Source organism: Poecilia latipinna, unplaced genomic scaffold (genome assembly GCF_001443285.1).
Source record: "Poecilia latipinna isolate Pla-1442-1.1 unplaced genomic scaffold, P_latipinna-1.0 Scaffold258, whole genome shotgun sequence".
Classification (NCBI taxonomy): domain Eukaryota; kingdom Metazoa; phylum Chordata; class Actinopteri; order Cyprinodontiformes; family Poeciliidae; genus Poecilia; species Poecilia latipinna.
In genome coordinates this window covers 379009-392497 of record NW_015112874.1, presented here as the reverse complement: position 1 = coordinate 392497, position 13489 = coordinate 379009, and the positions used below count along the sequence as shown (strand labels likewise).

Below are 13489 nucleotides of genomic sequence, written 5' to 3'. Positions count from 1 at the left end.
CCTTTTTTTCTTTTTTTAAAAAATTTTAAAAAAAAATTGCTTGTAATTTTTTTTTTTTTTTTTTTTTTTTTGCTTTCTATAACATATCTCAATGATTAGCGCTGGAACTATTTTTTACATGAACAACATCTTCTAAAACAGTGTTGAATGTTGAGAGATACAGGGCTGGTTGGGTATTTACATACACTCATCATCGGCATGATTTTAAAAGTAATTTAGTAACTTCTCTCGCACGAGAAACAAATCTAGTGCAAAATTTTACATTCACTTATCGGTTTCTATAATTTAGACAGTCAAAATAGCACATTTCATATTAACATTTGGTATTTCGTCACTGAGTAAGTTGAACCCTGACCATGCACTTTTTTCAGCCATCAATACTGCCATATAACTAGCTATATCTTTGATTACTCTTTTACTCAGAAGTACAAGAACTCATTTGGATTAATTTAGGGTTCTTGAACTAGTCTAGCTTTGGACCACAATCTGAAAAATCCCTTTCCATAAGCTCACCATTGCTCTGCTTCATCCATTTGAAAACCATTTCTAGTGTGAGTTTTGGATCATTTTTCTGCTGGAACACCCAGCCATGTCAAAGTCACGTCATTCGCAATGTGCAAAGTAATCCCTGGCTAACGCCCATACTATGAAGCGGCTATCACTAACATGACAGTGGGTGTAATGTTCTGAGTTTCAGAAGCCTTGCCTTGACTCTTTCAAAATGTACTGCACTGTTGTTTGAGCTATTTGCCCAAACAAATGTGGGCAAATAGCTCCATATTTGTTCCCTTGGACTGTGAAATATTTCTGTGAATGGTAATGGACTTGTATAGGAGGGCAACTGCAAGTTTCAGTCATGGTAGATGTTGCCTATTTCCATGTCATCATTCTTTCAACCCATGGTGACGCGTACTGACCTTCTTACACAGTGTATACACTGGCGTTCCAAAATCTTGGAGTTTATGGCAGACTTGAACCTTGGCGATTTCTTAGTTGTTCTATCCTGACCAATTTCCTTTCATCGGAGATGGTTGTTCTGGTCAGGTGAGGGAAACTCGGACACAGTTGGGTGTTTTAATGTGACAATGACTCCAAAAATACACCAAAATTGTTTTTCGAATGGTGAAGGAAGGCTAATATTAAACTTACGGCATCCATGCCACTAATGAGTATATGTAAACTTCTAGCTGGCACTGTATAAAGTGGGTTCTCAGTTTTCATTGGGGCTGTGCTGACCTGGAGGGTGGTGAAATTTTGTTTTGGCTCCCTCGCCCATAGAGTCAAGACTGGAGCAAGAGTGATGAGAGGCTGCTGCAGGCTGTGGAGCAGAATGAACCTGACAAAGTCACTGCCCTCATTGTCAAAAAAGGTCTCTGTCCAACCAAGCTGGACGCTGAGGGCAAGTCGGCGTAAGTTGGACATTTTTATCTTTACAAATGCTGGAAATTTTGCTGTAGGTGTTTATTGTTTTACTTAGTCTTAGCTTATTAGCACTATTTATTAAAGCTGTTGATATTTTTAAAAGAAACAAGAAAAAACATAATTACCTAAGCTCAAATAATTTTTCTACTAAAAAAGAAAACTTTTTTGAGATAAGCTTTTGTGCACAAGTTTAATTCACTCTTTACTGCATGGCCATTTGCTCATGAAACATGTCTTCTTTAGGAACATTAACTTGGAGACACGATTTCCTCTTTATTATCAGGAATCATTCCAGATGATTTTCCCTCGCAAAACTTTTTCCCATTTTGGAATTTTACCAACACAAACTGTAGTGTGTTTTTTTAATTATTATGATGACTATGATTGGTATTTTCTGTATTAGAACAACACAGTGTTTATAGTTTTCAAATGTTTTTACAAAATAAAATCTGAAAAGTCTATTCTCTTTAATCTGATACCCCTGAGTAGAATCTAGTGCTACTAATTGCCTCATGATGTCACCTAAGTAGAGTGAAGACACATTTTTATCAAGAGTTATAGAAAGCTCATCTTTTGTCATGCACAACCTCTATAGTTTAATTTTAATACTTTAATGTTATCAGTTTCAAATATACCTGTGGTCTTTCTTGTAACGTAGAGACTAAAATATGCCTTCATTTTGGCTTGAAAATATTTGGTAAACAGAATCAAGACAAGAAATATCAGTAAAAACCAGCTGCATTCTTCTCATTCGTATTGACTTGTTAGTATATCTTCTGCCAGATTCCACCTCTGTGCATCTCGAGGCAGACTAGATTGCCTGGAGGTGATCATATCTCATGGAGCTGACGTCGGTGTCACAGACGGAGCTGGTATGATGTCTGATTATGCGATCATGCTCCTTTAAGCTAAGAATAGCCTCTGCCAGATATGCAAACATACATTTTTATTTTCTGTTTGCAACCTGCTGACTACAGGTTTCAGCGCACTTCATCTTGCAGCCAAAAATAGTCAGCACGAGTGTTTAAAGCGACTGCTGCAGGTAAAAATCAGCGACACTGTATCTGATCCAGATCATGCAAAGAAAAAAAAAAAAGTTGCTAAATTTGATTGTTTGGTGTTTTGTGTGGCGCCTTAGGAGAGACTGGCGGTAGATTGCACAGACAGCATTGGCAGGACACCACTCCATCATGCAGGTACCATCAGTGTCATCTGCAAATATCAAATTCTTCTTTAGAGTTTCTTATCATAGCTTTGCATCTAGGAATTATAAGATGCTGATACCAGTTGATTGAATCATACAGTGTAGTAACATTGCAGAAGCTGTTCTATGCTATTCTTTTATTTTATTCTATTTATTTTTTTATTGGATCGTAAAGCGATCAGTGGCTGTTTGTCCAGCACTGAGACACTGTGGGACTTTAAAGCCAACCTTGATGTCCAGGACGATGTAAGTTTGACGACTCTAGCTACGTTATGTGTTGTTTGGTTGTTGTAAGAGTGGAATGCCCTCGGTGATGGCTGAATGACGTCTTTTTCAGGACGGAGCCACGCCGCTGCTCCTTGCGGCCCAGATGAGCAGAGTGGAGCTGTGTGTCTTTCTTTTGGGTCGAGGTGCCAATGCAAACACGCAGGACAACCAGGGGAGGTACATTGTTGCTCAGATTTTTTTTCTACAACAGTAAAGAATTTGTTGCAGTAGTAATAAATGACATATGTTTCTATATTTATTCTCTTAGCAGTCAGACTCAGGATGCACGGAGAGCTCCCAAGTTTTAGAAAATACTGCACTAGTTGCGTGTTTATGATCCAGCTGGGATCACAGGCTCTCACTGTTTTCCCCCAAAGGCAGGTTCTGAAACGCCAAGTGGAAGTTCTTGAAATAAATTCAGATATCAAATTAAATTATATCTTCTAATTTCAAATATTTGCGCAGCAAAGACAATCATCATAGATGAAGAAAAAATTTCAGACGGCTTTTGTAAATATAATGGACTTTCTTTTTTGAGTGAACTATTATCGAACACTGGTATTTATTATTCTAATGACTGCTTCTTGATGGTCAGGTCGGCATTGATGCTCGCCTGTGAGAGTGAAAGTGTCGAGACTGTAGCGGCTCTACTGAGAGGGGGCGCAAGGACACAACTGGTTGACCAACTTGGCCACAAAGCTGCTGACTATGCCATAACTACAGGCAACCAATGCATTGTTCGCATGTTGCAGGATGGAGTACCCCCAGGTACAAAACAAGGCCTTCTGGGTGTTTTGTGTCATTCTTGTTTTTTTTTTGTTTTGTTTTTTTTTAAGTGGATAAATTTCTTTTCCTGAAAAGTTACACAGGCTCTCCTGTGAAGCTAACTGAACCATTTATTCGTCTTACATAATGCTTCCCCAGAAAGTAGCTGTAGTTGTTTGATGAGGAGCACAACTGGGTGTGTTTATAGACTAGAGTGAAAAAAACAACAACATTTTGCCCAGTGAGATTGTGTACGCATATGAAAAACAAATGGGTCATGATAATGAAGAAGATTTGATGTGCACATTAAGCCTAACCACAAAATAATGTCTTAATTTGGTGGATTTACTTTGAGATTCATCAACAAGCCCAGACAACAATGGAAGAACTGGTGGCAGGGGAAAATTTGCCATGTTTTCATTTCATTTCAATGTATCTCTTACATTTAGCTCACTGTGTCTTTTCCCTCAATGCTCACGTAGCTTCTGAGAGCGCAGGCGAGGAGGTAATATTGCATAGTTGTGTGTTGCATCACTGCTTCCATCTATGAGACTATGACTTATTTTGGCCCATCATATTGCGCATGTTTCCAATATGAAGTCATTGTTTCAGTGTGCTGCCTTCATCTTCATGGCGTTCTCTCCTCTTTACCCCTTCTGTTATCTTGGGTTTTCGTCTGTTCTGTTTCTTATTTTAAGTTCAGCTTGACCTCTGCTTGTCTGTGATCCCCCTCTCACTTCCACACAGCCCATTCAAATCCCCTCAGCCGCTTCATCAGTGCAAGGGGGGACAACCCCCCGAAAACGGAAAGCTCCTCCACCGCCTCGCTCTCCTCTCCAGGTACTATAAAAATCATTTCAGTAGATGGCAAGTATTTTTGCATTTATAGTTCTCAGCCTTAATGTACATTCATCTTGTCACCTTGCTATCTACTGTTATGTCACCCACAGTACAGATTTAAATAAATTAATCTTTTATTTCAAATCAGAAATATGTTTTGGATGATTATTAAAGTATGTGTACCTTAATTTTTGGTATTTCTGCTGCTAGTATATAATGTTTTGCCAAAAGGGCAGCACTTAGTGTTTTCTAATAACATTTCACACAACATTTCATTATTCCTACGAATCTCTAGATCATCCAGACTCCTAAAGGTCTTTTCTCATGCGTACATTTCTTTAATTCTCACTACATGTTTTCAATAGGATTTAGTTCTGACACTTAGTCATGGGAAATTAATTGTTTTGTGTCTAGTGAGCTATTTCTGTTTGGATCAATATCCTGCTGGACGACCAACATCAAACCATTTTCAGTTTCTAGCACAGACCAGCAGGGTTTTTTTTTTTTTGTCCTTTTATTTCAAATAATTCATTATGTCATTCAATCCAACAAGGTCCTCAAAACCTAAACCTTTTGGAAGAGAAATAGTCCCACATCATTACACCTCCTACACCATGCTAAACAGTAAGCAATGTTGCAAACTCTGCATGTCTAAAGTATTGGTAGTAGGAACAAAAAGGCTTTCTTGTTGCTATATCTCCCAAACAATCAATTGTGATAGGCAGCATAGTTGCTGTGGAGAATGAGTCAACCCAATATTCAACATTCTGCACAGTTCTCTAGCGGAGAGCTTTAGAAATGATTTATTATTATTATTATTATTATTATTATTATTATTATTTTCTTTAGCAGTCTCCTCTGTGATTGAAAGGTCTGATTACAGATGTCGGCAAATTTAAGTAGGTATAGTCACCCTGTTGTTGTCATTTGCTGACTTTTTACCTAAGACAAAACCAGACAAAGATATTCTTTATCTACAGATAAAGAATATGGATATTCCTTTGGTAAACATTTGTTTGGCGGTGTCATCTCTCCATTGACACTTTTTGTTCTTGTTCCAATCCCAAAGATCCAGGACCTCTCAGGAGGATCTGAAAAGCCTTCAAGTCCAGCTCTCCCTGCCAAATCCCCTGAGCCCCAGAAATCCCAATCTCCATCTCCCCAGCCCCCTGGAACTCAGCAGTCATCTCAGGTAAAGCTTTACTTTTACTACACTTTTATGATTTCTTTGGTCCTCACACTGCATGAAATTGTGTCTCTGATTTCCGTGGTTGTGTGTGCGGATTAGGCAGAGGATGAGGAAGTGTTTGAGGAGATCCGACGGCTGCGTCTGGAGAGAGGGCGCCTGCTCCAGAAGATTAAGGCCTTGGAGCAGCAGCAGCAGAGCGCCCTATCTGCCCTGGAGGAGGTACAGACTTTTAGAGAAAAGCACTTTCTTCTGCTTTTATTGCTGAATCAGTCAATTTTATTCATGAACGAAATAATAAGAATTAGTTCTAATCTCCAGTTATACGTGTGCACAATAGCTGTCTCAACTAAAGCAGCATCTGAAGGAGGCAGAGGCTGAGAGGGACAAGCTGCTGGAGGAGCTGAAGGGGGCTCATGGGATTGGGGCCAGTGACTCAGAGGACATGGATGAAATGCTGGACTTCCCTGGTATACAGTCCTGAGAACGTTCCCATTCTAGGAATGGAACATGGCTAGACTTCCCTGCATTCAGACCCGTCTATAAGTCCATTGATTCACTTTTGTTTTGGTCTCTCCCGAATGTTCCCTGCAGAGAAGCTGCTCTCCAAGCGCTCTAGAGCGTCCCCTGCCCAGGACGAAGCCTCTTCACAAACGGATGCAGTCTCACCCGGCCCGTCTCCTGCTCCCGCAGACCCGGGATCAGTCGCTGAGTTGCAGAAACAAATAGAGGAACTAATTTCACAGAACGCCGAACTTGTCCTTAAAGTGCAGGTAAAGGCAAAAACAGCAGAGTGGTGTCAATTAAGATGGAGGGTTTCCTGCTGAATGTTCCTGACTCGCACATTAGTGATAATCACTAAAAAGAAAACTCATCATGATGCTGCACTCACTTGCAGGTGACGGAATTGGAGGAAAAGCTCACAGAGAGACAGAGACAGTTGATGACTGAAACACTGAGAGAGTCACGCTTACATAGGTTGAAAAATTAGCATCAGATGGAATCATTTTGTAAATATCACCCTTCATCTGGATCATTTTGGTTGCAGAAAATAGAACTCTTTATCTATGAAGTTTGGGTAAGCTTTCTGCTGTTTGTTCTCCACTGGATCACGGATCACAGGCTCAGAGTGTAAGATTAGCCTTGCTGCCTGACAAAAGACCTCACAGAGAGACATCAGCTCAGAGATCAGGGATGAAACCAAAAGAATAGACTTTGTAAGGATGGATAGAAGGAAGAAACAGAAACCTCTTCTAGTGGCTGATAAGCAAATGGCAAAGTGAGTTTGGTTCGCAGGTGGACACTGGTGGCTTACTGTTTTAAAGCTAAATATCTATGGTTAGTTTTGAAGTTGTTAAGCCCTGTTAAGAATTAAATGCATACTAAACTTTTAAAGGAGGGACCATTTTCAAAACTGTTTTTTTTGTTGTTGTTTTTTTGCTCCCGCACTCTTTGAGCTTCAAAATCAAGTATGGTGTCAACTATTGACCCAGTCAAGGCCTTAATAACCTCATGTTTTTTTTGTTTTTTGTTTTCAAGCCAGAACGAAATCTGAGGTTCTTATGACAGAAAAAAAATTGAGCCTGTGTGAAATCTTAATCAAATAAAATCACAATAAAGTTAAACAACAGATGTAGTGTTTTTGAATTGATGAAATTTTGTGTTAAAATACATAACTAATTTAAAATACAAAAAAGAATAGTAGTAGACTTTTCATATGTGTGCAATATTAGACACACATTATTAGTCGCTTGAGCAAACAAAAGTCAGCTCCTGAAAGTTTTTTTTTTTTTTTTTTACAGTGTAAATATAAAATCCACAAAGAAGGAAGAAAAAAAAAAGTGTTCCTATAAGATTTAACTCATCTTATTCGACTGTGATCCTTTTTGCATTGTTTACAGATGCTGGAGATGTTCGAGAAGGACGACACGGACATGCAGACGACCAGCTCAGACTCGGTGCCCGTGACTCAGTATGAGACTTTGAGGAAGGAGTTTGAAGCTCTTCAGGAGCGCTTCTCTCAGGCCCAGGCTTCACTGGAAGCCTACAGCGTTTCTGACGAGCAGTGAGCTGACTTTATTTATACACCACAAGCATCTCAGCGCAGCTTCTGCGCTTCATTTAGCCATGAATCGTCTATTTTTAGATCAGCACAATAATATCTCTTTCAAAATCCCAGTAGGTTTTTTTTCTTTAAAGGTCCTTTATTCAAAAAAGAAGTCATATATTTAGTTCTATGTAGATTTATAGCACCATGGTTTTCTTTTTATCCTAAACCACTTGTGCGAGATTGTTAAAGCAACAATTTATATTAAAATTGTCCTCTTTGTTGTAATAATAAATTAGGTTTACTAGTACAAAAAAAAAATTCATGGCTAGACACTGACTTTTGATCTTGTTTGCGGAGAAGTTGCCTGTGTTGACGTCACTTTGTTGTCATGCAGAAGCAAAGGCAGCTCTCAGAATGGAGGTGGAGATCCAGAGAGCACAGGAGCTCTGGAAGAAAAGCTGCGTGGTCTAGAAGAGCAGCTGGCCTCCTCCCAGTCCGAGCTGGAGGAGCTAAAAGAGCAGATGCGTCTTGGGGTGCTTTCTGTGGAGTGCGCTGAAGGAAACGTTAGCGCAGCAGCTGCCGGGGCTGCGGAGGGAGAAGAAGGTGCGAGCCAGGAGGCGCAGCAGCTGAGAGCCAGGGTGACGGAATTGGAGGAGCAGCTCGCAGAGCGACAGGGCGAGGCGGAGGGTCAGAGCAGCCGGGACAATGACACAATCAAACAGCTGACAGAGAAAGTGAAGGAACTCCAGGCTGCTCAGAGAGAGTCTGTGCTCAGGGAAGAAGGAGAAAACAAAAGAGGTGAGGTGGAGAGCGTGAAGTCCCTTCGTGACAGAGTTGTCGAACTGGAGGCAGCCCTGGCGGAGAGCCGGACTTCGGGGAAAGAGGAAGCAGCGGCGGGAGATGGGGACCGGGTCCGGCGCCTTCAGGAGCGCTTGGCTGAATTGGAGGGAGAGCTGAGGAAGTGCGTGCCCCGTTCAGAGCTAGACGAGGTCCAGGTGACCCTCGGACTCCAGTGCGAGCAACTTGCCAGGGAGAGGGCAGACGTGGCTCGACGTCTCAATGATGCCCTCCTGGAGCTGGAGAGACTCAGAACTCCTCGACCTGGAGATGAAGAGGAAGAGGAAGAGGAGGAGGAGGAGGGCCATTCAGAGAGCTCAGAGCCCCCCATCATATCAGGTTGGCTTGCTTTTCTGGATTGGATACATTTGTGTTTATTGACAATTTAGCTTCCCTTGTCTTCCTACTGTGTCTGGTCAGATCGATCCAGGCAAACTTTGGCAGCAATGAAGGAGGAACTGGAGGTGGCAAGGCAGGAAGCAGCCCAGGCTCTGGACTGCCTGTGTGCCGAGCGGGAGGGCCGTGCGCAGGACGCCCTGCAGCTGAAAGACGCGGTGCCACTTTCAAAGCATAAAGAGGCACTGTCTGCCGTGTCGGAGCAGCTTGCTCAAACTCTGCAGGAGCTCCAAGAGGAGAAAACATTAAGAGCTCAAGCTGAGGAGCATGCAGCTAAACTCCAGGCAGAACTGCAGAGCAAACAAGACGCCATTTCCAAAGAGGAACATGAGAAGGTCAAGGTCAGTGCAGAGAAGGAAGCAATAAAAAAAAAGCAATGCAAGTAAATCCTACAATTTTTTTTCCCGTTTTTGCTTCAGTTTGTTTATAATAGCCAAATTTCCCCTGGACAGATTTGTGAAGACTATGAGAGCTAACCTGTGCTTCCTTGTTTGAAAGGAAGAGCTACAGCACGCCCTGCAGGCCAGTGAGAGCAGTGCAGCAGCGGCGCAGGAGGCTCTCAGTGAGAAAGAGACAGAGCTGAGAGAGCTGAAGTCCCAGAAGGCTGCACAACAGGGCCTGATCTCCAAGGAAGACCACGAGGCGCTGCGCCTCTCTCTGCAGGCGGAGATCAACGCCACCACAGCACGGTTCAACGACCTCACCAGGAAACACGAGAAGACATGCACGGAGGTTAGTCCAGCATGTTCCCTGGTCTGTCATCAGTCCTCTTCAGTGGCCTCTAAAGCCAAAGTAGATGTGATTGTTTCTACGACGCACTGAGCCGTGCTTCCTTTGGGGGCTCCGTCTACCCTTTACATTATTCATCTGTTGCTTTTCCTCTTCGTTGCGTATCATTGTTGCCATGTAATGAGACTTGCAGTGAAAGGTAATTGTACAGAGTTAGACTGAAGGGGTTTTACGTATGGATATGCATTAATGTACATACTATACAGTCATGCTACAAATACTAATTTTTGTAGAAATAAAACTCTACATCCTTAACATACCATTTACTAATATGCACTGCTTTGTGTTGGTCTTTCAACATAGACTGTCAGGATAATATACATTAAAGTTTGTGGTTGTATTGTGACATAATGTAACCAAAATCTCAGCTGTACATTGATATCTTTGGCTTGTGAAGGTGAAACTGCAATCAGAACTGTAATCAGAAAGTCCAAATGTTTAGACTGGTGACTGTTGACAATAATTTTGCTTCATATAACATTTGTTGTCAATCTGGTTTAGGTATTCCAGGTGCAGAGGGAGGCGCTATTTCACAAAAGTGAAAGGCAGGCGGCAGAATCCCAGCTGGTGACGGTGCAGAAGCAGCTCTCCGAGCTACAGTCCCAGTCCAGCCACATCCAGGAGCTCCACAAAGACATCCAAGAGTCCCAGGGTCTAGTCAAAGAGAAGGACCGTAAGGTAACAGAGTACAGCTCCAGGTTTACCAACAACAAGCGTCGTTTGAGGTTTCGAGATGGCAAACTTCTTCATCCCGTCTTGTCTGACATTTGGTTAGATAACAGATCTTTCTAAAGAAGTCTTCCGACTCAAAGAGGCTCTGGGAGCTCTCTCCCCTCCTTTCGCAAGCCCATCCCCTCCCTCGTCCTCTTCCACGCAACATGGCAATCCAGGCCAGCAGGTGGCGCTGCAGAACAGGATTGGCATACTGACCCAACAGCTGCAGGTGAGCAAAAACGTGACAGAGGTAGTTTAATGTGGAAAAATATGAATACCATAAATATTTGTTTTAGGGATGTATTGATAAATCAAAATATTTTTTGCACACAAATTAATCCAAAGTATACGCATGATAACAGTTTTGTTTCAGCAGAAGTTTGTGCAGGACAGGTCTGTTGTTCCTCAGCATATAGTAATGCCAGAGGTATTCGGTCTCCACACACTATGATCGCATCCAGGTGCTTCTATCAGACGTAAAAAACGCAGACAGCTAATTCACTTGCATAGGAAGGCAGTGGGCCGAAGCCGCACTATAAATATGGATGCAGTAGCTGTCAGGAAAACTGCACTTACCTCACTGCATTCTGTCAGGCGTAAAGTTAGGTGCAGAGAGAATTATGGTGTGGGAATGATTTTAGGAGTTGAACTCAATCCCTTAGTTCAGACTGAATTACCTCTTGTTGCAAAGACATTTTGGGTAGTTGCATGCTCATAACTTTGTCAGAACAGTTTGGGGATGATGCCTTCATGTTTTAACAAGAAAAAACACCAGTTCATAAAGCAACAGCAACAAGAACACGGATAAGCCAGTAGGGCGCAGGAGAACAGCATTCCTTTACAATGAATGCTTTTTCATCCAACATCAGTCTGACTTCACAAATGCACTTCTGGAAGAACTGTGAGAAATGAGTAAAACCTTGACAAAGAAGCTGCAAAGGGTGGGACCAACATCATAATAAATCCCACAGATTAAGAATTGGATTTCATTGAAGCTCCTATGTGTGTATAGGCAGGTCATGGATTACCTTTGACAGAATAGTGCATGTCTAATCTAGGTGAGAAATATTGTTCTTCAATAAACACTTCGTGCTTCTGCTGATAATGTTTTTCACGCAAAGGAGTTTGCTGGAGAGCTAAGCTAATCCTGAAAAGACTTATTGATAAATTAACTCATATTTTAGTGCTGTTCTAGTTATACTCAAACGTAGAAAAAAAAAAAAAAAACAGTTCTCTTTGCGTATAACATTACCACTTTGTTTTGAATGTGGGAAAATGTAAATTGCTCTCAGGTGAGATCACGCCCTTTTAGGGCTTTTGACTTAAAACCCAGACTTGTTGGGTCAGCAAAATAACATGCCTGGGCATTAAGGCACAAATTGCTATATAGATTGTGAGGGGTGTGGCAGACGTAATAGCACTGATGATACACCAACAACCTGGATCAAGACATTGAGCTTAGTCAAGTACTCCAGTACAGACAAGTAAAAATAGACCCAATTTAATACTTGGGTTGCATCAGATCAGAATATCTCCAATCAGTACATTGAGGATCAGATACTCTGGCTCTTAACTCTGAAGTGATCTTTTTTCCAGGACTGGGAGAGAAAGCATAAACAGGTGGTGGCTGTGTACCGCTCACATTTACTAGCAGCTGTACAGGTCAGTTAAGAATACATCTACATGCACAAAGTAAATGTAAAACTGTCTCATTGTTAAGTGTGTGTTACATGTGGTTAATTGAGTATATGTGGTTTGTTTTATGTGGTTCTTTCATGCAAAGCATTCATATTTGGTTTGATTCCTGAGATAATCAAATTATGTTTGTACTGCACAAAAAAAAATGGAGAACAAAGTAGATTATGAGTGACTCGGCTTGTTTAATTACAATTTGGTCAGATAAATATACGTACTAAAAAAATGTCATGAGAGACTCATGGAGGAAATCACCTTAATCTGTTGATTAGCCTTATACTGTTGAAGGTAGGAGAACTTAAAGTTACCTGAGTTGACCTAGCTTGTAGTTTTTAACTAACAAATATTGGTAGGTTGGCCAGTGTCTGAAAGAGTTCAGTTAAAGTCCCCAATGCAGAAGAAATTCAGAAATGATCAGTGCTCATGTAATAGTTTGATGCTGCTGCAATTAGACCAGAGATTTACAGCATCATCCTTCCCTGGTAACGGGCTTTGGCACTTTGCTCAACAGGGTCGCATGGATGAAGAGGTACAATGCCTGCTGCTTCAGATCCTGAGGATGTCACAGCAGGGACACTGAAGTCTCTGCAACTGGCACCACACATGTAAAGCTCCATCACTCTAACCTATAGGACCAAGATAAGACCTCAGTTAGAATGCCAAACACAGCCAATCCGCGGTCCGACATCGCTGCATGTGTGTATTACGAACCTCAAACAACAACCCTAATTCTTCCCCGATTAGTAATATCCAAGAGAATTGAATAGGGAGTGCCTCTGTTTTTTTTATTTGTAAGTAGCTAATGATGGGAGATATGTAGATACAGAGTGGGTATTTTGATTTCACTGACCGTGTGACAAGTCTACTGATTTTACATAAAGTTGTTATAATAAAAAGGAAAACAATTGCTCTCCCTTGTGATTATTTTTCACATTTTAGTCAAAAGCTTTAGAGGTCGAGCTCCACCTTTCAGCTACCTGGCCATGGTGTTTGAATGGCCGTGTCAAAGTTCATACATTAATCTATTTGAAGAGTAGTGGTATAACTTGCAAAATGCTGTCTGTAGATTTGGCAAAAATATTTGCCTCTGCGTTTGTTAAGATGGTATGAAATGACAACCATTTATTTTTAATTGATCTAAAACTAGGGGGGAAAAAACAATTAATCTTTTAACTCAGTAGTATAATTTCTCTTTAAAAGTGATAAAAACACAGTCTTATTTGAGTAGATTAAAATAATTGATTTTCACAGTCAGTGGTTTGGAACCAGTTAATTTTCCCAGTAATAATATTTTGTAAAACATCATTTGGTCTCCATAAGTCAA

The 13489-nt window shown here is 41.2% G+C and overlaps 1 protein-coding gene across 4 annotated transcripts in view; it reads left to right on the top strand.

Annotated features, from left to right (window-relative positions):
* ankrd24 (ankyrin repeat domain 24) overlaps positions 1-13313 on the top strand; it is an 18132-nt gene extending 4819 nt beyond the window's left edge. For 2 of the 4 annotated variants that reach the window (XM_015033144.1, XM_015033143.1), the window contains 21 exons: positions 1279-1409; positions 2206-2294; positions 2400-2464; positions 2561-2618; positions 2802-2872; positions 2964-3070; positions 3489-3661; positions 4141-4163; positions 4406-4498; positions 5568-5690; positions 5787-5906; positions 6025-6154; positions 6279-6457; positions 7586-7749; positions 8129-8910; positions 8992-9308; positions 9466-9699; positions 10258-10434; positions 10532-10699; positions 12067-12132; positions 12677-13313. In XM_015033144.1, coding sequence (XP_014888630.1) covers positions 1279-1409; positions 2206-2294; positions 2400-2464; positions 2561-2618; positions 2802-2872; positions 2964-3070; positions 3489-3661; positions 4141-4163; positions 4406-4498; positions 5568-5690; positions 5787-5906; positions 6025-6154; positions 6279-6457; positions 7586-7749; positions 8129-8910; positions 8992-9308; positions 9466-9699; positions 10258-10434; positions 10532-10699; positions 12067-12132; positions 12677-12745 — 3339 coding nt within the window. In that variant the 3' untranslated portion in view covers positions 12746-13313. Of the gene's footprint in view, positions 1-1278; positions 1410-2205; positions 2295-2399; positions 2465-2560; positions 2619-2801; positions 2873-2963; positions 3071-3488; positions 3662-4140; positions 4164-4405; positions 4499-5567; positions 5691-5786; positions 5907-6024; positions 6155-6278; positions 6458-7585; positions 7750-8128; positions 8911-8991; positions 9309-9465; positions 9700-10257; positions 10435-10531; positions 10700-12066; positions 12133-12676 lie in introns of those variants that run through there. The other 2 variants (XM_015033145.1, XM_015033146.1) reach the window with 2 other exon arrangements.
* The last annotated feature ends 176 nt before the right edge of the window (positions 13314-13489 follow it).